Raw genomic sequence first — 22,326 nt, forward strand, 5'->3', positions numbered from 1 at the left:
GTTCGAAAATACCATGAAAAAAACTAAAACAAAAAAACTCATATAACTATAAAATGTGTTTTACAGTATGTCGAAAATATCTCAATAAAAGACATAGTCTAATAATATATCGAAAATAAAAAAAAAGGTAAATAGTAAATAGCAGAGTGTCCAAACGGTCATAGTGTGTTGAAAATATAGAGAAAAAGAGGTAAAATAATAGAATATTATGAAAATATCATGAAGGAGGTCAAAATATGAAAACGGTCATTGTATACACCAGTATGTTGAACAAATCCTAGTCATAGTATAGTATTTCATATATTTAATTTAAAAAGAGTCACAGTGTAGAATGTCCGAACATTTATTTTAAAAGTACTAGTGTAGTGCATGCCAAAAGTATCTTGAAAAAAGTCCAAGTATAGTATGTAGTTAAGAATGATATTATATAGTTTGTCTGTAATGTCAGTATAGGATTTCTAAACATATTAAAGAAAGTCATAGTCTGTCTAAAATATCTTGAAAAAGTCATGACATTGTGTGTGGAGATGGTTTTGAATATACACATCAGTATGTTAAAAAGCCAAATTGTATCAAGTGCATCAGACAACTCAAATTACTCCATTCAAACCATATTTCTAAATAAGTAAAGAATGGTCATAGTATATAGCCGGGCTATTTAATAGTTTTTGAATGGGGGCAGTTGATGAACTGATCCAAAATAAGGGCTAAAGAAAAATATGCCTTGAACTATGAGCAATCAATTTAATAGCTACAGATAAAGTAGTGTACTACAACATAGGATTGCTTATATTGTATGTTGTAAGAGCATGACACAAAAATCAGGGAACCACATGCCCAAGGCATTCCTACATTTAGAGGACATTCAGAACTCAGTACATGTGAACCATAAACTCATTTAACTATTAACATCAATGTAAGTGCACACACCAGTGCAAACAAACTCCACAACTGACAAGGGTGGCTCATCTAAGCATTTAGTCTGCGCTGATATGAAGCTCCTTAACTGCAGGAATTTAAAGAAGTGACTTCTAGGGATGGCATATCTATGAACCAACTGATCAAAGGACATAAGTTTTCCTTCTGTATACAAGTCTTTTATTCTACTCAGACCCTTGGCAGCCCATTGTTTGAATCCCCCATCCGCTCTTCCGGGGACAAAGTTGTCATTACCCCATATTGGGGAGAACTGGGATAGTTTGGGAGCATCTCCTATATAGACATGTGCTTCATGCCAAACAGAAACAGTATTTTTAACAAATGGGTTTTTTGTCTGTTGTTTTAGTTTTTTAGCATGAGCAGAATAGATATATGACTGGAGGGATAGGCCCGGTGCTCTATTGCGTTCAATGTCTAGCCATGCTGGAGGGTCAGAGGAGGAGAAGTAAAACATGGCTGTGCGCAGCTGCGCTGCCCAATAATACAATTGTAGATTAGGTACTTGAAGTCCCCCTCTATCATAAGGCAGATGTAAAAGGGAGAGCCGTAGTCTTGCACGCCTGTTGTTCCATATGAATTTTGAGAAGAGCTGCCTGAGCTTACAAAAAAATGTTTGTGAAAGAGGGAGAGGAATAGACTGAAACAGGTTAAGACATTTTGGAAGAATAGACATTTTAAGAATATTAATACGGCCTAACATGGAGGTGGGCATTGGCATCCATCTATTCAGAGATTCTGTTACTGATTGTATTATGGGGTCATAATTGGAGGGGACAATATTCTCAATTTCCGGGACGATTTTTATTCCTAGGTATATAAAACCCTCCCGAGTAGCTGAAAAGGGGGTGGGTATCCCTGGGTTTTGTCTCTCATTTTTATTTAAAAACAATATAGTGGATTTAGAATTATTGACCTTATATCCAGAGAATTCCCCAAATGAATTGATTAGGCTAACAAGTGTTGGGATAGATGTTCTCAACTTGGACAGAAAAATAATAATATCATCCGCAAATAAGGAAATCATATGCTCAGATTCACCTATCCTCACACCCGAAATGCTCTGATGTTGCCGGATAGCCAAAGCTAGTGTTTCAATAGCAAACGGAAATAAAAGAGGGGGTAGGGGGCATCCTTGTCTTGTGCCTCTGTGTAGGCTAAACGGTTTGGATATCATTTTATTTGTTAATACCTCATTTGAGATATTTTCCACCCATCCCAAATCTCCTCAAGACTTCCATCAGGTATTTCCATTCAATCCTGTCAAAGGCTTTTTCAGCATCCAACGACAGGATTGCAGTGTCTTTAGCATCACTCCTTTCATGAAGTATATTAAGCACTCTGCAAATATTATGAAAAGCTTGACGCCCTTGAACGAAGCCATTCTGGTCATTGGAGATTAAGGATGGTACATATGATTCTAGCCTTCTTGCCAAAGTTTTACACAGAATTTTTGTGTCACACAACACATTAAGGATATGGGACGATAGGACCCCCTTTCTGTTGGTGGTTTACCAGGTTTTGGGACCAAGGTGATAATTGCAGACCGTAAAGATGGTGGCAGAGTACCCAACTCATATGCCTCTTCAAACATATCTAATAGAGGGGGGAGTAGTTTGTCTGGAAACAATTTATAAATCTCTATAGGGATCCCATCTGGTCCTGGTGTCTTCCCGCTTCTCATATTCCGCAAGGCTTCCGACATTTCCTTAACAGTTAAATATGTATCCAATTCAGTCTTATCCTGCTCTGTCATAGTTGGGATTTCTAACTGATTTAGGAATTCAGATTGTACCTGAGTATTATCTGGGTATTCTGAACTATAAAGGGATTCGTAGAATATTCTAAAGGAGGAGTTTATTTCAGCTGGATCTACTGTATTGTTTCCGTTATCTAATTTGATTGAGTTTATAGCTCTATCCGATTGCATTTTCTTTATTCTCCATGCAAGAAGCTTGCCAGCTTTGTCACCTTGGTCATAGTAAGATTGCTTTAACCAAAGGAGGTTTGCTGCAATTTTACTAGCAGATAGCTCTTTATACTTAGCTCTCAACAGAAGGAGCTCTTTATGTTTCTCTGGTATATCATTTTGGTATAGGTCAAGTTCCAGAGTTTTAATTTGAGCCTCAAGGTTGGTTAACTCTTTATAGTGAGCTTTTGATTTAAAGCTTGTATAGCTAATCATCACGCCCCTAATGAAGGCTTTAAATGCTTCCCATCTTAGGCCTGCACTAGTCTGATCTGTGTTCATACAAAAATAATTATCAATATTATCACCAAGAAATTCTACAAATGTTGGGTCTTGTAACCATTTGGTTTGGAGGCGCCACCTATAAGGACACCAAAAAGACCTCGGTATATGGAGGGTTAATGAGATGGGTGCATGATCGGACAATACTATGCTGTCATAACTGCATTCATTCACATGTGATAATAAGGCCATGGAGATCAGAAAGTAGTCAATACGTGATGACTTCTTATAAGTACCTGAATAACATGAGAAATGTTGTTTTGTAGGATGTAGCTTTCTCCAGACTTCAATTAAATTAAGATCGTTTATGGATTGAAGCAGGACCTTTCTAGCTTGCGGATGAGAAACGCCTGAGGAGCGATCCTTCTCTGGGTCCAGCACACAGTTATAGTCTCCGCCTATTATATATTGTCCAGGAGTAGAGGATACAGTAAGAAATAAATTCCTAAAAAATGCATGATTATCCTCGTTAGGTCCGTAAACATTGACCAGTGTAATTTGAGTCTCTAATATTTTTCCTTGCAAAATAATGTATCTCCCTGCCGGGTCAATTATTTCATGGCTAAGTCTGAACGGGATTGATTTGTGGACCAAAATAATAACCCCTCTGGCCTGCGAGTTAAATGGGGCTGCAAAGACTTGTCCAGGCCATCTTTTTTTTTAACTTTAGTAATATCAGTTAAATGGGACTCTTGAATAAAAACGATCTGTGATTTTAGAAGTCTAATTCTGCCTAATACCTGTTTTAGCTTAACAAGCTTATTCAATCCTCTCACATTCCAGGATCAATCAATCAATCAATCAATGTTTATTTATATAGCCCAATATCACAAATGTTACATTTGTCTCAGTGGACTTCACAGTTTGTACAGAATATCAGTATGACAATACGACACCCTCTGTCCTTAGACCCTCACATCGTACAAGGAAAAACTTCCAGAGAAAACCCCACAGTTTAAAGGGAAAAATGGGAGAAACCTCAGGGAGAGCAACAGAGGAGGGATCCCTCTCCCAGGACGGACAGACGTGCAATAGATGCCGTGTGTAAATTGAAAAGATAATACATTTGCAACATAGGTAGTCCAAATGTTTTGAAATGCATGTGTGTATAATAAGAAGATGAATCCACGAGGATATCCATCCAGGACTTATGATCCAGGACCACAGCCACGTCTCAAGATCCAGGACTCGCAATCCATGACACAGGACCGCAGGATCATCCATGACTCCGGATCCCGGCGTATATAGACACCAAAAAGAAAGACATTTGGGGAAGCTGGGTTAATCGGAACATGAGAGTACACAGGTATAGACAGAGAGAAGGAAGAAGTAAGATGTCCCCCGACAAACTAAGCCTATATCAGCAAAACTAGGGGCTGAATCTAATCAGCCCTAACTATAAGCTTTATCAAAAAGGAAAGTCTTAAGCGCACTCTTAAAAACGGATAGGGTGTCTGCCGTCCGAACACAAACTGGAAGCTGATTCCACAAAAGTGGAGCTTGATAAGAAAAGGCTCTGGCTCCCATTGTACTTTTAGAGACTCTAGGAACAACCAACAACCCTGCATTCTTGGAACGCAATGCCCTAGTAGGACAATAGGGTATAATGAGTTCTTTAAGGTAAGATGGCGCCTGCCCATTAAGGGCTTTGTAGGCGAGAAGAAGAATTTTAAATTCTATCCTGTGTTCTATAGGGAGCCAGTGTAAGGCAGCCAGAACAGGAGTAATGTGGTCCCTTTTCCTAACTCTGGTTAGTACACGAGCTGCAGCATTTTGAATCAGCTGAAGCGACTTGACTGACTTCTTGGTACACCCTGATAATAAGGAGTTACAATAATCCAGCCTTGAAGTAACAAATGCATGGACTAGTTTCTCTGCATCGTTTTGAGGCAAGATATGCCTGATTTTTGCAATGTTACGTAGATGGAAGTAGGCGGTCCTTGAAATTGATTTTATGTGGGCGTTAAAGGATAAATCCTGATCAAATATAACACCAAGATTCCTTACAGTCTCACTGGAGGCCAAATTAATGCCATCCATAGTTAATATATCTTTAGATAATTTGTTTCGTAGATTCTTCGGGCCAAGTACAATAACTTCAGTTTTGGTCGTGTTTAACATCAAAAAATTTAAGGTCATCCACGTTTTTAAGTCCTTGAGGCAGTCTTGAATTTTATTTAGATGATTAATTTCATCAGGCTTGATTGATAAATATAGTTGAGTATCATCCGCATAACAATGAAAGTTTACAGAATGATTCCTTATAATATTGCCTAATGGAAGCATATATAGGGTGAACAAAATAGGTCCAAGCACTGAGCCCTGTGGCACTCCATGGCTAACTTTGGTTTGCATGGAAGATTCATCGTTGACACGTACAAACTGAGAGCGTTCAGATAGATAAGACCTAAACCAGCCTAAAGCAGTTCCCTGTATGCCAACTAAGTGCTCTAGTCTTTGCAATAGGATATCATGGTCGATAGTATCAAATGCAGCACTAAGATCGAGTAAGACAAGAATAGAGACAAGTCCCTTGTCAGAGGCTATTAGAATGTCATTTGTGACTTTAACCAGAGCTGTCTCTGTGCTATGTTGTGTTCTAAAGCCAGACTGAAAATCTTCAAATAAATCATAGTTTCTTAAGTAATCACACAGCTGTTTTGCGACTGCTTTCTCAAGAATTTTTGAGAGGAACGGAAGATTAGAAATAGGTCTATAGTTGGCTAAAACCTCTGGATCGAGGTTGTGCTTTTTAAGAAGCGGTTTTATCACTGCTACTTTGAATGATTTTGGAACATAGCCTGATAATAAAGACATATTCATAATATTTAATAAAGAAGTGCTAATTAATGGAAAAACTTCTTTTAACAGCTTAGTTGGAATCGGGTCTAAGATACACGTTGATGGTTTAGAAGAGAGAATCATTGAATTTAATTGTTCAAGGTTTATGGCTGAAAAGCATTCTAGTTTACTATCTAGTGTAATATTATTAGAACTTACGTTTCCGGGAGCTGTTGATAACACTATACTGGTCAAAGGCAAGAGGTCATTGATTTTGTTTCTAAGAGTAACAATTTTATCGTTAAAAAAGCACATAAAATCATTACTACTGAGTGCTATGGGAATAGAAGGCTCAGTCGAGCTGTGGCTCTCTGTCAGCCTGGCTACAGTGCTGAAAAGAAATCTTGTATTATTCTTATTCTCATCTATTAATGAAGAGTAGTATGCTGCTCTCGCTTTACGCAGTGCTTTCTTATATTCATTGAGAGTAATATGCCAAATTAAACGAGATTCTTCAAGTTTAGTGGAACGCCATATCCTTTCAAGTTGTCTCGACTTTTGCTTTATTTTGCGGGTTTCGGCATTATGCCATGGAGCTAATCTATGTTGTTTTATTTTCTTCTTTTTCAAAGGAGCAACAGAGTCTAATTTTATTCGCAGCGCATCTGTAGCACTATCAACAACATGATCAATTTGGGGGGGTGTACATTTTGTATAAGTTTCCTCCCCTACATGCAGACATGCTATCGAGTTAAGTATTGGTGGAATCTCTTCCTTAAATTTGGCTATAGCACTAACAGATAGGTTTCTGCTGCAGGAGCTTTTGGCTAATGCTTTGTAGTCTAGTAACAGTACTTCAAAAGTTACTAAGAAATGGTCGGATAAAGCAGGATTATGCGGTTCGACTAATAGTTGCTCAATTTCAATACCATAAGTCAGAACAAGGTCAAGAGTGTGATTATAGCAGTGGGTTGGTTTATTTACACTCTGACAGAAACCAACAGAATCTAATATAGAATTAAATGCAACAGTAAGGCTATTTTTATCATCGTCAACATGAATATTAAAGTCACCTACGATAATTACTTTATCTGTTTTAAGTACCAAAGCTGATAAAAACTCAGAGAATTCTGATAAGAATTCTGAATAAGGACCTGGTGCACGGTACACTGTAACAAATAAGATTGGCTGCAAAGTTTTCCAGGTCGGATGCGTAAGACTGAAAATGAGGCTTTCAAAGGAGGTATAATTTAATTTTTGTTTAGTATTGATAAGTAAACTTGAGTCAAAGATTGCTGCAACTCCACCTCCTCGGCCCGTGCCTCGGGCAATATGAGTATTGATATGGCTGGGTGGAGTGGCCTCATTTATGCTGACATATTCTTCATGTCTCAACCAAGTTTCAGTGAGACAGCATATATCAATATTATAATCTGATATTAAATCATTTACCAGTATTGCTTTAGATGCTAGAGATCTTATGTTTAAGAGACCACATTTAATCTTCCTGTTTTGTTGCACTGTAGTAGTTGTTACATTTACTTTTATTAGGTTATTATGTATGACACCTCTATTAGGTTTTACCTTAAATTGTCCTTGGGCAGACACACACACCGTTAATATTGGGTATTTTATTGGGGTCGGGATTCCTATGGATGACTGCCTAGGAGAGAGCGCAGAGAAGCGTGTAAGACTGCGACTCTGCCTCCTGGTCTCAACTCCAGTTTGTCATGGATTAAGTCCACAGAGCCCTGAAATGTTTGCCGAAATGAGATTTGCACCTTCCAAAGTAGGATGAATGCCGTCTCTCTTAATCAGACCAGGTTTTCCCCAGAAGGCTGTCCAATTATTCACGAAGCCCACATTGTTTGCTGGGCACCACCAAGACAACCAGCGCTGAAATGATGACATGCGGCTATACATGTCATCATTGATCAGATTGGGGAGGGGACCAGAGAAGATTACGGTGTCCGACATTGTTTTAGCATAACTACACACCGACGCCACATTAAGTTTGGTGCATTCTGATTGGCGTAAACGAACATCATTACCACCGACGTGAATAACAATCCTACTGTATTTACGTTTATTTTTAGCCAGCAGTTTAAGATGCGCCTCAACGTCGCCCGCTCTGGCCCCCGGAATGCATGTGACTGTGGACGCTTCGGTCTCTAAATTCACGTGTCTCATAATAGAGCTACCAATAACCAGAGTTGGCTTCTCAGCGGGTGTCTCGCTGAGTGGGGAATATCTGTTAGATACGTGAACGGGTTGGTGGGGACCTGCGGGTTTCGCGTTATGCCCCTTCTGAACAGTCACCCATTCTCCCTGCTGCTCGGGAGTTGCCGGGGGACGGCTAAGAGGAGCTACCTTTTGCCGGTCCGCACCGGCTAACATGGGCTTTACTGTAGCTGAGTTATTTTCTAAGATGCGGAGCCGGGCTTCTATGGCTATGATTCCCGCCTCCAACCTAACAACTATACTACATTTAACACATGTATCGGTACCAGTAAAGGAGGTAGGGGAGTAACCAAACATGAGACAGTTAGAGCAGGAAATAGCACCCGAGGGTGGGGAAAGAGCCATGGCTAGCTATCAAGCTAAAGTAGCTACCGTTAGCAAACCCGAAAAGAGTGTAGGCAACTGTGGAGTTACAGTCGCTAAGAGAAGGAGAGTTTGTGAGTGCTTAAGCTGTAGTAACGTGTGATTACAACGTCAGGCAGTTGCCGTGATCAAGAGTTTTAAAACGATCGATTAAGTTAAGATAACAAGCTATCAGCAACAGAACAGGATGTGATCTTTATGTCTGTTTTACCTGCCATTTAGTGTGGAGTGAATTGTATAGTGTAACACCATAGACCCGCAGAGTTGTTCAGAGTCCGCCCAGTGGAGCCAGAGGGGTGGAGATCGGGGAAGCGTTGGAAATGGGGGAGAACCAGAGCATCACGGGAGACAGTGGGATAGATTCTCCTCCTCGGTGAGTTCCTCTCTTGTTCATATCAGCTGTAATAAGATGGTGTGATATCATGTTTGCATTTCATTGTGACCTACTTTGAGTCTGGGGGTATCTTTTCCAAAGCATTGAACTATATGAAGAGAAAAAAGGATAAAAACCAGTAAGAAAATGCTCCTTACCCCTTAGCCCAGAGACACATTGTTTTTTTCTAGTTTTCACAGCTTAGCCTAAAGACTTAACCTCTCTAACTGTAAGCCCACACCAGACTATCCCACGGCATACTAGAGGAGCTTTAGTGACAGGCAAAATAAACACTGTACTGAGGTTAGTTCACCTCTGGGTTACATGTCTGTGGTTGGCCTTCCTCCCAATTTGTGTTTTTTCCTTTAAAGTAAGCTGAACAAACACCTTGTGTCCAATTAGAGTGTGCAGTATTTGGAGCAGGGAGTCTTTTTTGATAATAGAGTGTAATTGCAGTAAGGCACTTAAAATGTGTTTAATCAAAGAGGAACTTCTCGACATTGAACTCACTGTGCACCCCGGTGTGTGGGTGGACAGATGGGGGGGCATGAACACGTCAACTTGGTACAAATGGTATATTTATAGAAAATCTCAACCTCATGCCTTTCTTTTCCCCCCTGCAGGACCCGTGTCAGTTTGGCCTCCAGCAACACTGTCATTCTGGAGGGTCTGAAGAGAAGAGGCTTTTTACAAAACTTGGAGAAACTCCAATCCAAGAGCAGCGCCATTCGCTCGCAGAGCTCACTGCTGCAGCTGACTCCTGTCATGAACGTATAGCAGACCTGAGTCCTCTGTCGTAGTTTTGTGTGGGAGCTAATGGATTTCTGGGTTCAGTATGAAAAGGCCTAAACCAAGCTTGACTCTCCAGTTCTATGCAGGCAGCTGCTTGGTCAGAAAACATTTCCAAAAAGGAAAGTTTGCAATTTGTTGCCTACCTTCACATATAAATACCTTCTAAAACAGGGCTCTGTGTACAAATGTAAGTATATATATTTCTTTTTGTAAATAATTTTAAAGGTAATATGCTATGATTTATTCATTTACAAACTACCTTGTGTATGTCCGGTTAATTTCATGGTTTATGATAGCCTTTTCTTGTGATACAAATGTACAGTTTCCATTCTCTACACATTGGTTAAAATGTCTATAACAGAAATAGCATTTTCTAGCATTTACTTATTTCTTTGATCATGTAGCAAGTTACTACAAATAAAAATGTATGTCAACCAAGGTGTATTTTTGTCCTATTAGTGTTTGTAAAACAACCTGTTCTATTAATAGAAGAATAAAATGAGAGATGTATACCTTGGGCCTGAGAACTGCACTGCAAGAAATAATAAAACATATTATGCAAATAGACTGAGAAAAAACCAATAGATAACACATTCACAGCAATAAGAACAAGTAATGCACAAGGCTCAAAACACAATGGAAACTGTCGGGTATCTTGGACATGCTGCAATGTATGTAGCATAAGTTAATGAAGATGGGAAATCACGTCCCGTACTTCCCTTATTTGAACATGATCATAATCATGATTCTGATATCTGCTGTTAGCCCAGCATTTCATTCTGTCTCATTATTAAGCAAGAACAGGGTTAGTTTGAATCCGACCTCGCTCCCTAGAGGGTGCTGTTAAAAATATGTTGTACTGAAATGGTCTAAATTCACCTACAGGCAGATTTCAGGAGCATGACACGTGAAGTGAGAGGGTTTTTAAGTGATTTTGTGTGAAAATGTACTATTTCGAGGCCTTTTGTGTTCAACCTCTTGTCTTTACACAATTCAAAAGTGTGAAGGAAGAGCTGCAGTTTAGTTTCTAAACCAGGCTTGAACAAGTGGTTGTTAGTTTAGTTGCTAGCAAAAAATCCAGTTGAAGTATCTTGTCACATTCTCTTCAGGGTTGGTTTTCACCATTTGAAAGGGAGAACATATGTAGAGGGATCCAAAAATGCTTTGATGGAAAAGTTTTCTGTTTATGTTCTCTCAATGCCGAACATGTCTTAGACTGGTGCATTTTAATGAAATAAAACATGGAGTCAACCAACCCCCCCCGAAAAACAGTACATAACTTTTAAGCAGAACAGAATCAGCATCGGTAGAGTAAGGTCCCTCCTTTCCTACCCAACTTCCTTAAGCGATTGTAAATTAGGATGGATTCTTTTTGAGGGCTTCAAATTAAAGAAAAATAAATGACCACCAACCTGTCCTCTTTAATATCTGAATGCTGAACTTATTGTGAAACTGGTGAAAAACAAAATGTTTTATTTATGTTCACTTCATTGAGCTCTCAGGGCCAATATATATTTTCTTATTATGGTCAAAATTAACTTCAGAAAGCATTTATTATTGTATACAGCTCTGGAAAATATTAAGAGACCACTGCAGCATTATCAGTTTCTCTGGTTTGACTATATAGGAATGTGTAAAATGAATGTATTTTTATTTTATTCTATAAACTACTGACTACATTTCTCTGTGTTGGAATGCAGACACAGAAATGGAATGGCTGCCATACATGTGTAGATTGAGATTTAATAAATATTTAGAGTGGTCTCTTCATTTCTTTCAGAGCTGTATAGCATTTGTTTTGTTTTACCCAGTTCAAGAACGTTCTGATTAACAACTCTTAATAACATCAATTTATTATAATCTATTTGTTGGTAGGAGATCTTTGAAGATTTGCATAGCTTCAGACATATCAAGGTGCCATCTCTAGTGTAAATATTCAGTGATGGTGAGCAGACATGGTTCTTCCCCCAGAGGTCTGATTGGCTCTTCTTTCTCAAGGTTATTATGATGGTGGATCTTAACCGTGTCTCCCTCAATGGGCAACTTAAGTCTGTCCTCCAGCTGTGAAGGAATGTAAACCATTGTGGTGTACGGGAAGGCAGTAAGCTTCCTGACATTATGTTGATGTTTTCACACTTTTCCCAAGAGCATCCACACACAGATCAATGCACACCTTCGGCTGCACTGATTGGTTCAGTTGGTCAAATTCCCATTGAAGAGTTGGGGAATGTTCAGGGTCCTAAAACATTCCAAAATAAACGCACGGCTGCCTGCTCAAAGTCTGGAGTTTCCCAATTGAACAATTCTTACTGGTCTTGGTCTTACAAAACATTTGAGACGGTGGTGACACCAAGTGGACCAATTTAGGTAGTGCATTAAGAGTAAATGGTTTACTCCATCTGTAAATGACCTACTTTAGCCATCTCTAGGCTGGGTCAAATGCAGTCTAAATTCACTGTGTGCTGTGCAACATTAGAGACTGATTTGAAAGTAAAATAACCCACAAAGTATTACCACTGGTCGTATTTTCTTCTGTTTTGTGTGCATGATTATACAAATGAAACATGACCCTAATGATTTATGAATGACTTTTATTTAGCCATGAGGTTAAATACATCTCCCATTTCCAAACTGTACTCCATTGATTAAAGCCACAAGAGTCAACAACCTTTATTTATCCATATATGTGCCACTCAGAAATTGGGAAGAGATGTTACACGATTTGCCATTAGGAGAAGCCTATATGGATCATTTACCATTTTTCTCTCAACAATGAGGCCATTGACAAAAATAAAGGGGAAATAAAAGACAATATGGTCGTAACAGTGTAAACACATGGTAATACACATGAAAGCAAAACAAAAGCAATAGGTATCAGTGACATCAAATTAAAAAGGGTAAGTTAGTATGAATAAGAACAAAAGACTCCTGAAAACCCTGAAACTTTTTTCAAATAACAGCTCGGCACACATTTCTACATAGCATGCAATAAGGAACCTATCTAACACAAGGAAGAAATCTATGCTACAGTGTGAAGCACAAATGATAACTAGTCACACTAGTCACCTAAACACATATATAAAAGAAAATCAGTATTTACATTGGATTGTGGATGTTTGTTACACATGGGATATGGTGGTGAAAAAGAAATGACAATTGAAATTGAGAAATGTTTTTTGTTCGCCAAATTGTGTTGGTAGCCTTGGATAAAGATGCAGCTGAAAAGTGCATGTGCCCACCTACATAAACCCAATTCTCATCACAAAGACCAACAGATAGAGGCATATTTCCCCCAGGTAATAATTATTTTAGATCACCAAATCACATTTCTTTTTTTAATTTTAAAAGTGTTCAAAAGAGGTCCTGAAGTGAAGCACAATCACTAACAAGAATAGAGGCTCCTTCACAATCTCTTATTATACCCTTTGCATACTGAGCGCAAAGTCCCGTGTTCTGCTCTGAATTACAGGAACACAAGTGTTCAGGTGTGAAACGGACCGTGTAGCCACTCCACTTCAAAGCAGGCATGACCACCGTTGTCTCTATAAGTTGGCCTGACATTTGGTGTGGTGATGTCAATGATGGGACCATTAGTAGAACAGAAACAGAGGGGGGAGATGGGGGTTTTACTCTCGCATGGGACAGCTTGTGAGGGCGGGAGAGGGTGCTCACTGGTCTACATGGATCCTCTGATGTCTGGAAAGGGAAGATGAATGGTTAAAGCCTTTTCTACAGTGGGAGCACCTGTATGATTTTTCAACGGACAGGCTGCGCTGTTTTGGGAAGACTTTTTTGGGGAATCCCTTCCCTGTGGGGATGGTGTTGTACTGCTGCGGCGGCGATTGTGGTGGCTGGGGCTGTTGCTGCTGCTGCTGTTGTTTGGTCTCCAAGTGAACTCTCTGGTGCCTGGCGAGGGAGGAGGAATGATTGAAGCCCTTATCACAGTGATGGCACATGTAGGGCTTGTCTCCCTGCTGGTCCACCCTCTGCTTTGGGGGAGTCCCGTAGGACAGGGTTTTCCCAGGCTGAGGTGGAGAAAACACTGGATTCTGCAGATGGGTCTTGTGGTGGCGAGCGAGAGAGGAGGAATGTTTGAAGCCTTTGTTGCAATGTCCGCAGGTGTAGGGCTTCCCTCCGGCATGGACTTGCTGGTGCTTCTCCAGATGGCGTTTGCAGACAAAACTCTTCCTGCACATTAGGCCTGGGCGGTATGACGGTATTACGGTATACCAGGGTATTTCGAAATACCGTCGGTATGATTTTCAATACCGTGACGTCACAGACTGTGCGCCAAATCACAGATGCGTTTCATTCTATTACACTGACACGGAGTTTTGATAGGGACGACATTGGTTGTAATGCACAGCACGCGCCAGCAGAGGGCAGGGGAGGGCAGCCCGTCTTTCCCGCTCTCAGAGCTCAGCACAGAGCTGAGCTGAGCAAGATGGCGGCAGCATTTGCCGGCCTCGAACTCGGAGACATGGTGAAAAAGAAAAATGCCTCTGCGCCTGTTTGGGACTATTTTGCTTTTACTCCCAATGAAAAAGGTGAGCCAGTCAACCCCGACGAAGCTGTGTGTACTATTTGCCATAAGACAGTTGCAGCAAAAGAGAGTAACACGTCAAACCTCCATTCACACCTCAAAGTGCATCACCCAATAACTGCTGGGAAACTGAAGACATCCTCAAAGAGCAACGTTACCGCAGCCAAGTCCACGAGTCAACCAACCATATCGGGTGCTTTTGCTAAATCAACAAAGTCCAAAAAAGATAGCCAAAAATGGAAAACGTGCACGGAGGCAGTAACAAGATATATAGCAAAATATATGGTATCCTTTCGTACCGTAGAGAAAAGTGCTTTCCGTGATATGGTCAAAACGTTGGATCCTCAATATGAATTGCCCGGAAGAAAATATTTCTCTCAAAAAGCCATACCCAGCCTGCACAATAAAGTTCGGGAAGAAGTTAAAATCGCTTGTGATGGAGGCCAGCAACTATGCTTTAACAACCGATATGTGGTCATCACAAAACATGGTACCCTACATGTCTTTCACAGCGCACTTCATAACATCTGACTGGGAACTGGGATCAAAATGCCTTCAAACCAGCTTTTCCCCAGAAAACCATACAGCCGATAACATCAGTGAAGCCCTCCGCGATGCACTCACAGATTGGGGTTTAGATGCCAATAAACTGTCGGCAATAACCACCGACAACGCAGCAAATATCGCAGCTGCAATAACGAAAAACCTGAAGTTGCCGTGGCTTAATTGTTTTGGGCACAACCTTAACCTGGCCGTAACAAATGCACTGGCAGACCAGAAACATAAGACTGAGAGGGCATTTGGAGTATGCCAAACCATCATAGCCGCCTTCTCCCACAGCTGGCCACGAAAGAGGGAACTAAAAAAAAAGCAGCAAGAGTTGGGACTACCTGAGCATAGTCTCATAACGGTAAACTTGGCAAATCATTATTCTATCCAAATTATAGGCAATCCTGTCCTTTGCTTAGGTTAGGTTAATAAGGATATGTAATGTTTGTGGTGCACAATAATGAAGAGATGGTGGTTTTATATCAGAACGTCAGAGTCCTGCATCGGGTCGGGTACCCGCGGGTACCCGACGGGTGACCCGCGAAAACAGTGAATCGCGGGTGGTATTCTTTCAACAAAAAATATTCGGGTTCGGGTCCGGGTAAAACAAAGAAGATGCGGGTCGGATCGCGGGTGTTGCATAAGAAAAATATAAAAATGATAATTTAATGTAATGTTTAAACCCTATGACCTTTCCCCCGCGGGCCCGCGCATCATCATAACATATGCGCCGCCAATCTGCTGCTGAGCGCGCCACATTCAAAATGACTGAGCCGGTGAAGGCGAAGCTCTTCAGCGGAGAATACAGTATTGCCGAAAACTCTTCATCAAGAGCAAAATCCATTGTCTGGGAGGCTTTTGGACTCATCCTAGATGGAGAACACAACCAGGTCGCTGGGTTCGCTGCTTGCAAGAAGTGCAAAAAAGTGTTGGCCTATGATAGCCGCAAGCTAGGTTCTTCATCATTGAAAAAACATATGGAGTCGAGCTGCGCTGCCAATGCCACAGGTACAAGACCAATCAATCAATACTTCACCAATAACCGTGATCTTAAAGCACCCAAAAGGGAAGACAAGGAGACGGTGTCCAAATTAGCAGTACAATTTGTCTGCAGTGATGTTAGATCATTCGAAACGGTGTGTGGCGATGGTTTCACTGGATTAGCACAGGGATTGATTGACATTGGTGCGCGGGCTGGCCGTGTCGATGCAATGCAGCTGTTACCAGATCCGACAACAATATCTCGCAGAGTGACAAAATATGCAAGTAAGTAAGTAAGTAAAAGTTTATTTCTAAAGCACCCCTCCCAGCACGAATGCACAGAGTGCTGTACAAAATATAGCAGTCAAAACAATTAGGCCAATATGGCACTAAGGCATAATAATAACAAAGCATAACATGACAGGAAAATAGAATAAAAACTTAAAAACAATATACAAACATGAAACCAAGTGCAAGAGGACCAGTGATCGACAGTGACAGGACAGTGACGTGATGAACGGCCTAAGACTGCTCAAACGCCTGCTTAAATAAGTGCGTCTTTAGGTGTCCCTTGAACAGGTTGAGGGAGGGAGCCGATCTCAGGACCGGGGTAAGTGCGTTCAGACAGTGCAGAAGACATACGCCAAAGCATAATTCCTGAGCTGAGAGAACAGATGAGTGAGTACAATGGAGCAGTCACTTTAGACATGTGGACCGATGATTATCGGAAAATAAGCTACCTTTGTCACACAATAGATTACATCAATAGCAAGTGGGAGCTAGTCGAAAGGGTGCTTTCTACGTCGGAATGGGATAGCACCTTGCGTAAAACGTCTGATAATATCAAACCAGCAATAATCCAAGCCCTGCGGAGATACAACATTGAGGATTTCTTCACCAAACTGGTGTATGTGACAGATAGGGGTTCAAACATAGTGGCAGCCCTTCGCTCCGTCACAAGACTGAGCTGTGCTGCACACATCCTTAACACCGTGCTTTACACTACGATCGGGAAACCAAGCCAAGAAGATGCGTTCGGAGAGGAAGTGACTACGCTTGTCACGGGGGCAAAGTCACTCGTAACTTACTTTAAGCAAACGAGTCTCCAGAATCGCCTTAAAAAGACGTTAAAAGCATCAGTGGAAACACGCTGGAACTCAGTCCACACAATGCTCGAGTCGATCAGCTGTCAATATGAGGACGTTCGTGCACTGCTGTTGGAAAGGGGGGAAGAGGGTCGTCTGAACGACTTGAGCGAAGACACTTTGAATGCAATGGTGATGTTTCTTCAGAGATTCAAGGAGGCTACTAAGGCACTGGAGGCATCCAAAACTCCAACCCTTCACCTCACCGCTGTGTGGCTTGATCGCCTCAAACGCCACCTGCAACCATCCTCCACTGACAACCTGACATTCTCCTCTCTAAAGGCAAAATGTCTCACAATTCTGGTTGAAAAGTACGAGATACACCTCCTGCACAAACTGGCCATGTTTTTGCACCCAAAGCTGAAAAGTCTGAAGCTGCTTGTGGAGGAACATTCGATGGAAACAGTGCACAACGAAGTGCGGCGCCTTGTGAACGGTAAGGCTGAAGGAAAAAAGAAAAAAGTGATTTCATAGTTTATTTCATACTGTATTAAAATTAAATTGAGGTAGGATTGGAAAAAAGTTACTATCCTAACGTTACAGTATAGCCCACTGTTACTGTATTGTATATGCTTATTCGCCTGCTTGTCTGTTTTCATCATTTAAAATATGAAATGTAAAATATTAGGAAATCTATTTGTAAAGTTTATAAAATTGCATATGCTTAATCTTGCGCCCTCTATTCGCACCTCTCTAGACATAAAAGAGAGGCGTGCATCGCCCACACAACGTGTTGCCACTGTCAGTTCAGCACCGCCCGAGAAGAGAGCTAGACAATCGGAGGGATTATCCGACGTCGAGGATTCCTCTTCCAGCGATGAGTGCACTCAGGATGAAGTGAGCGCATACATCGACTTCAAGTCACCGAAGGAGGAGAATTTCGATGTTCTCAGCTGGTGGAAGGAGCATGCAACCAGGTTTCCAAATGTGGCACACTTTGCTCGTTCGATTCTTTCCATTCCAGCTTCAAGCGCCGCGAGTGAGCGAGATTTTTCCACGGCTGGATTTGTGGTCTCAGAAAGGAGAAGCCAATTGAAACCAGGGACAGTTGATGACATTCTTTTTCTGCATAGTAATCTAAAGAAACACTGAGTTGTGAGATGAACATGGCGTTAGCCAGCCTGTCTGTAAAAGTCTGTTAAAAAAAAAAGTGTGTTATATGGAATATATGTTGTTTTATATGTACGTTTTATATGTTTTATATGTACGTATATATTTCGTATATTATATAATAATACAGACTCTGTAAAAGGTTATACGTCTGTTAAAAAAAAGTGTGTTAGGTCTACTATATGTCTGTTGTTTTGGCATTAGCCAGCTTGACTGTTCTAAACCATTTAAAAGTGTCCTTGTTGCAATTGCACTGGTTTCAGTTGGCTTCAATTTGTTTTTAAATCGTCAGCCATAATGATTGTAACATTAAACCAAATAAATGCACGTGATTGTTGCATAACAATATGATAACGTTCCGTTTTTAATAAGTCACGTTTTCTGGGAGGGGCGGAGGACCATCTAATTAATACATGAATATAATTAAATGGAATGAACGGCATTGTATTTCCTGGATTAGGCTGCCTTCGTTTTAAAGTATACTATCCAAATTTCACATATGAAATGGCCAACAATTATCACTTTAAACGTCGTAGGTTAGGCTACTTGATTATTATTATTATTATTATTATTATTATGTAGCCTAATTATTAACATCCCACGCTTTTTGAGCCAAATACGCAACTGCGTGTATTCATAATTGCATGATTCTCTGCATCATAAGCAGCTCGAATACATCGTCCAGCTGAACATTTATGGGAAACGCAACAAATGAATAGTTTATTTTCAGTAAGTGTTACTGGACACAGTGGACAGCTCCTCAAAGTCCTACAGCTTGTATTTAAGGCAGCGCAGCGCTCTCTCGGGAGCTCCATTTCCCTTTAATCGTGCTCATGTGAATTCTGTAAATTCTTTCACTGCTCATATATATATATATATATATATATATATATATATATATATATATATATATATATATATATATATGCATATATATATATGCGGGTTCGGGTCGGGTTGCGGATCTTGTGCCGACGGGTCGGGTCGGGTTGCGGAACTAATTGGCAATATGTGCGGGTAGCGGGGCGGGTTCGGTATTGCACGTCGCGGGTGCGGGGCGGGAGCGGGTCTTGAAAATCAGACCCGTGCAGGACTCTGCAGAACGTTTACTGAGTGTAGTTCAAGGTCACATTACACAACACAACTGTCAACTGTCAAACCTGCTCGTAACCTAGGCTACTGCCTGTGACGTGATGGCGTCACTGCCTAGTACAGTAGTTTGGATTACTACAGGATACACCTCTAATTATTAGTTATTAATAATTATAATTTATAGTTTACATGCTTGCTTGCTGTAACTATGCATGCTTCTGTTATTAGCTTATATTATCAGGCTATTATTATTATTATTTTAGGCCATTATTAATACTATATTTCCATGTGCAGGACTGCCCTACTCGCTGGGGTTCGAAACAAAAAATGATTAGTCGGATCATTGAGCAAGCTCGAGCCATTCGACAGGTGCTGGCAGATGACAGACGGGCATCAATCCACCTGACATGGCAAGACGTTGATGTCCTTAAAGCGGTCAACGAGGGACTAGAACCAGTGAGCACATTCACAGATGCGCTGTCGGGTGATGCGTATGTGACCAGCTCATCCATCCTCCCCATTCTCCAACTCCTAAAGGAGGACATTCTGGCTCCATCGGAAAGTGATGTGGAGTTAACCGCTCAGCTGAAGTCGGGGATGTTGGCAAAGCTGGAGGCCAAATATGCCAATGACTCAAAAACTGCTCAAAAACTGCTGCGAAACTGCACCTTTGTAGACCCCCGCTACCGTGAATATTACAGCAATTTGGATGAGACAAAAAGGGAGATTGAGACGGAGATGATAGTGCTGGGAAGGCAGACGAGTCAAGTTAAAATCAGAGTGGAGGAAGGAGAGAGCACGTTTGCGCAACAAGATGCGGGAGAAGAGCAGCCGGCCAAGAAGAAGAAAGCAACGCTGGCCAGTCTGCTGGCAAGGAGAGCGGTTGCAGCGAGACCAGTCCTCACTGTAGTGGAGCGAGCACACGCAGAGCTGGTTGTGTACACACAGGAGGACGCAATCGATACGGGGGAAAACCCGCTTCAGTGGTGGAAAGTAAATGAGACACGCTTCCCGTTGCTTTCCATGGTGGCCCGCAAATACCTCTGCATATGTGCGTCAAGTGCAGCGTCTGAGCGTATTTTCAGCACCGCAGGGAACACGGTGACACCACAACGCGCACAAATAAAGCCAGACAAAGTTAATATGCTTGTCTTTTTAGCAAGGAACCTAGATTGAGGTCCGCGAGATAGATGCGCCAAATGTGAATTTGATTTGCCTTTTCATATTCGGCTACAACCCATATGCCTGCTTGTAGGCTTACATTTTTTGTTATTCAGCCTTTTTATCAGGCGGCGGCCGACGGGCCAAGTTAAGCTGTCCTCATAGCCTAAATTATTTCCAGCCTAGTTTATTCCCCTTATTTTCATTCTCCGTTGAGAACTTTTATGCCATTGATTTATTGTTTTTAATATTAGGCTACAAACCGCCCTATTTATAGGCTAAGGGGATTTCATTTTTAATTAGGGCCTAAGTTTAAGTTATTCAGCCTTTTTATTTGTATAATTAGGCGGGCCCTATTTTTCTATCTTGCTTGTTCAGCCAAAAGTGCCATTTGTACTATTTTGCCCTTATTAATAGGCAAGTAATTTTCATTCTCCGTTGAGAACATTTGAACATGTGTTTGCACGTGTGTAAATAAAGTTATCTGAAACATATAGAAGTTGCAACTGTGTTTTAATTGATCGAAAAATTTGACGAATTTATTACAACGGGGAAAAAATTAAAATGAAACGAATTTATTACAACAGGGATGATTTAAGAACTATATTACGTACACTGTGCATTAGCCTACCATATACGATATGGCATATCCAATATCTTTTTTTTTTATTCTTTATGTATGATGATATATTGTTAACTTAGCTCACAATGGAAACAACGTCGGACATCAACACAAACGCGTCCTGTATCCGATCTCAAAATGTGCCATTTGCACAATGTGTCATATACACAGCCCTTGTTTTGCACTTGCGTGCACGTCGCGGCACTTTGCGAGCGTCTACCGGCTCGGGCTGCATTTTACACCGAACATATAATATACCGTTCGAAAAAATGTTTTTTGCCGCCGTTCGAACGCCACCTCACTCAAGTCGACCCAAGTCATACCGTCATATACCGTATACCACGGTATGATGTCAGCAAGGTATGACGGTATGAAAAAAATGATACCGCCCATGCCTACTGCACATGTTGCATTTGTACGGCTTCTCGCCCGAGTGGATCCTCTGGTGCTTTCTCAGAGTGGCAGCAGCCGCAAAACACTTTCCGCACTGTGCGCATCGGTGGGGTTTGTCTCCGAGAACGACTGCAGCGTGGGTCTTCTGGTGCTGCTTTAGGTTGGAAGTCGTGGCAAAGCCTTTGCCACACTGGCCACAGGTATATGGCTTCTCTCGTGCATGGACCTCCTGATGCTTTTTCAGATGCCTTCTGCGGACAAAGCTCTTCCTACACTGAGTGCACTTGTAGGGCTTGTCCTCTGAATGCATCTTCATGTGTTCTCTCAGGGTGATGGCAGCCGCAAAGCTCTCACCGCACTCAGAGCATCTGTGGGGCTTGTCTGGCATGAGTCATCTGATGAGACTTGAGACTGAAGGCATCGATAACATCTTTGCCCATAATCTCAACTCCAGGAGGGACGTAGGGCTTTTCTTTCATGTGAATCTTCATGTGTTGTTTGAGGATGGCCTCCACAGCAAAGCTCTCACCACAGTGGACACAGATGTAAGGGTTCAGATCCTTATGGAACCACTCGTTGCACTGCAGTCCAAGGGCTTCATGTATGATTACACCATTCTCAGACTCGACTGTCAACTCCCCGCCATGGTCAGACTCCACTTTCACCACATGCTCGCCGTCCCCCTTAAGCAGCACCTCTCCCAGCAGAGTCTCGCCTCCCGACGTCTTGATTTCCGTGAAACAGTGCATCTCTCCATGTTCCACCTTGATGTAATCATGGTCTGACTCCGCTACAATTGCCTCCACATAGGCTACAGCTCCGAGATCTGAACCCAGTCCCTGTATCTTTAAGTCTGAGGCGTGGATCTCCAGCTCTAGTCCAGGCTTTTCTTCAGTCATGATCTCCGTTTCTGCTCCATAGTGAAGGTCGACATGGCTGTGGGCTATGACACACTCCGACCAAAGCGTGTCAAGGCCGGGTGTGTCACATTCA

At 41.5% G+C, this 22,326-nt stretch overlaps 2 protein-coding genes across 2 annotated transcripts in view; both read left to right on the plus strand.

Annotated features, from left to right (window-relative positions):
• The window catches only part of LOC307027631 (uncharacterized protein), a gene marked incomplete at both ends in the record, with an annotated part of 59,568 nt that extends 39,235 nt beyond the window's left edge, over positions 1-20,333 (plus strand). The window contains one exon of the mRNA XM_079695913.1: positions 19,452-20,333. Coding sequence (XP_079552039.1) covers positions 19,452-20,333 — 882 coding nt within the window. The remainder of the gene's footprint in view (positions 1-19,451) is intronic.
• On the plus strand, positions 16,708-18,267 carry LOC307027625 (E3 SUMO-protein ligase ZBED1-like). The gene is made up of 2 exons (XM_079695908.1): positions 16,708-17,391; positions 17,653-18,267. Exons 1-2 carry the CDS (start codon positions 16,980-16,982, stop codon positions 18,045-18,047), a joined length of 807 nt encoding a protein of 268 aa, XP_079552034.1. The 5' UTR covers positions 16,708-16,979; the 3' UTR covers positions 18,048-18,267.
• Positions 20,334-22,326: the final 1,993 nt, after the last annotated feature.

The sequence above is a fragment of the Notothenia rossii genome (genome assembly GCF_949606895.1).
Source record: "Notothenia rossii genome assembly, contig: scaffold_54, whole genome shotgun sequence".
NCBI classification, from domain to species: Eukaryota; Metazoa; Chordata; class Actinopteri; order Perciformes; family Nototheniidae; genus Notothenia; species Notothenia rossii.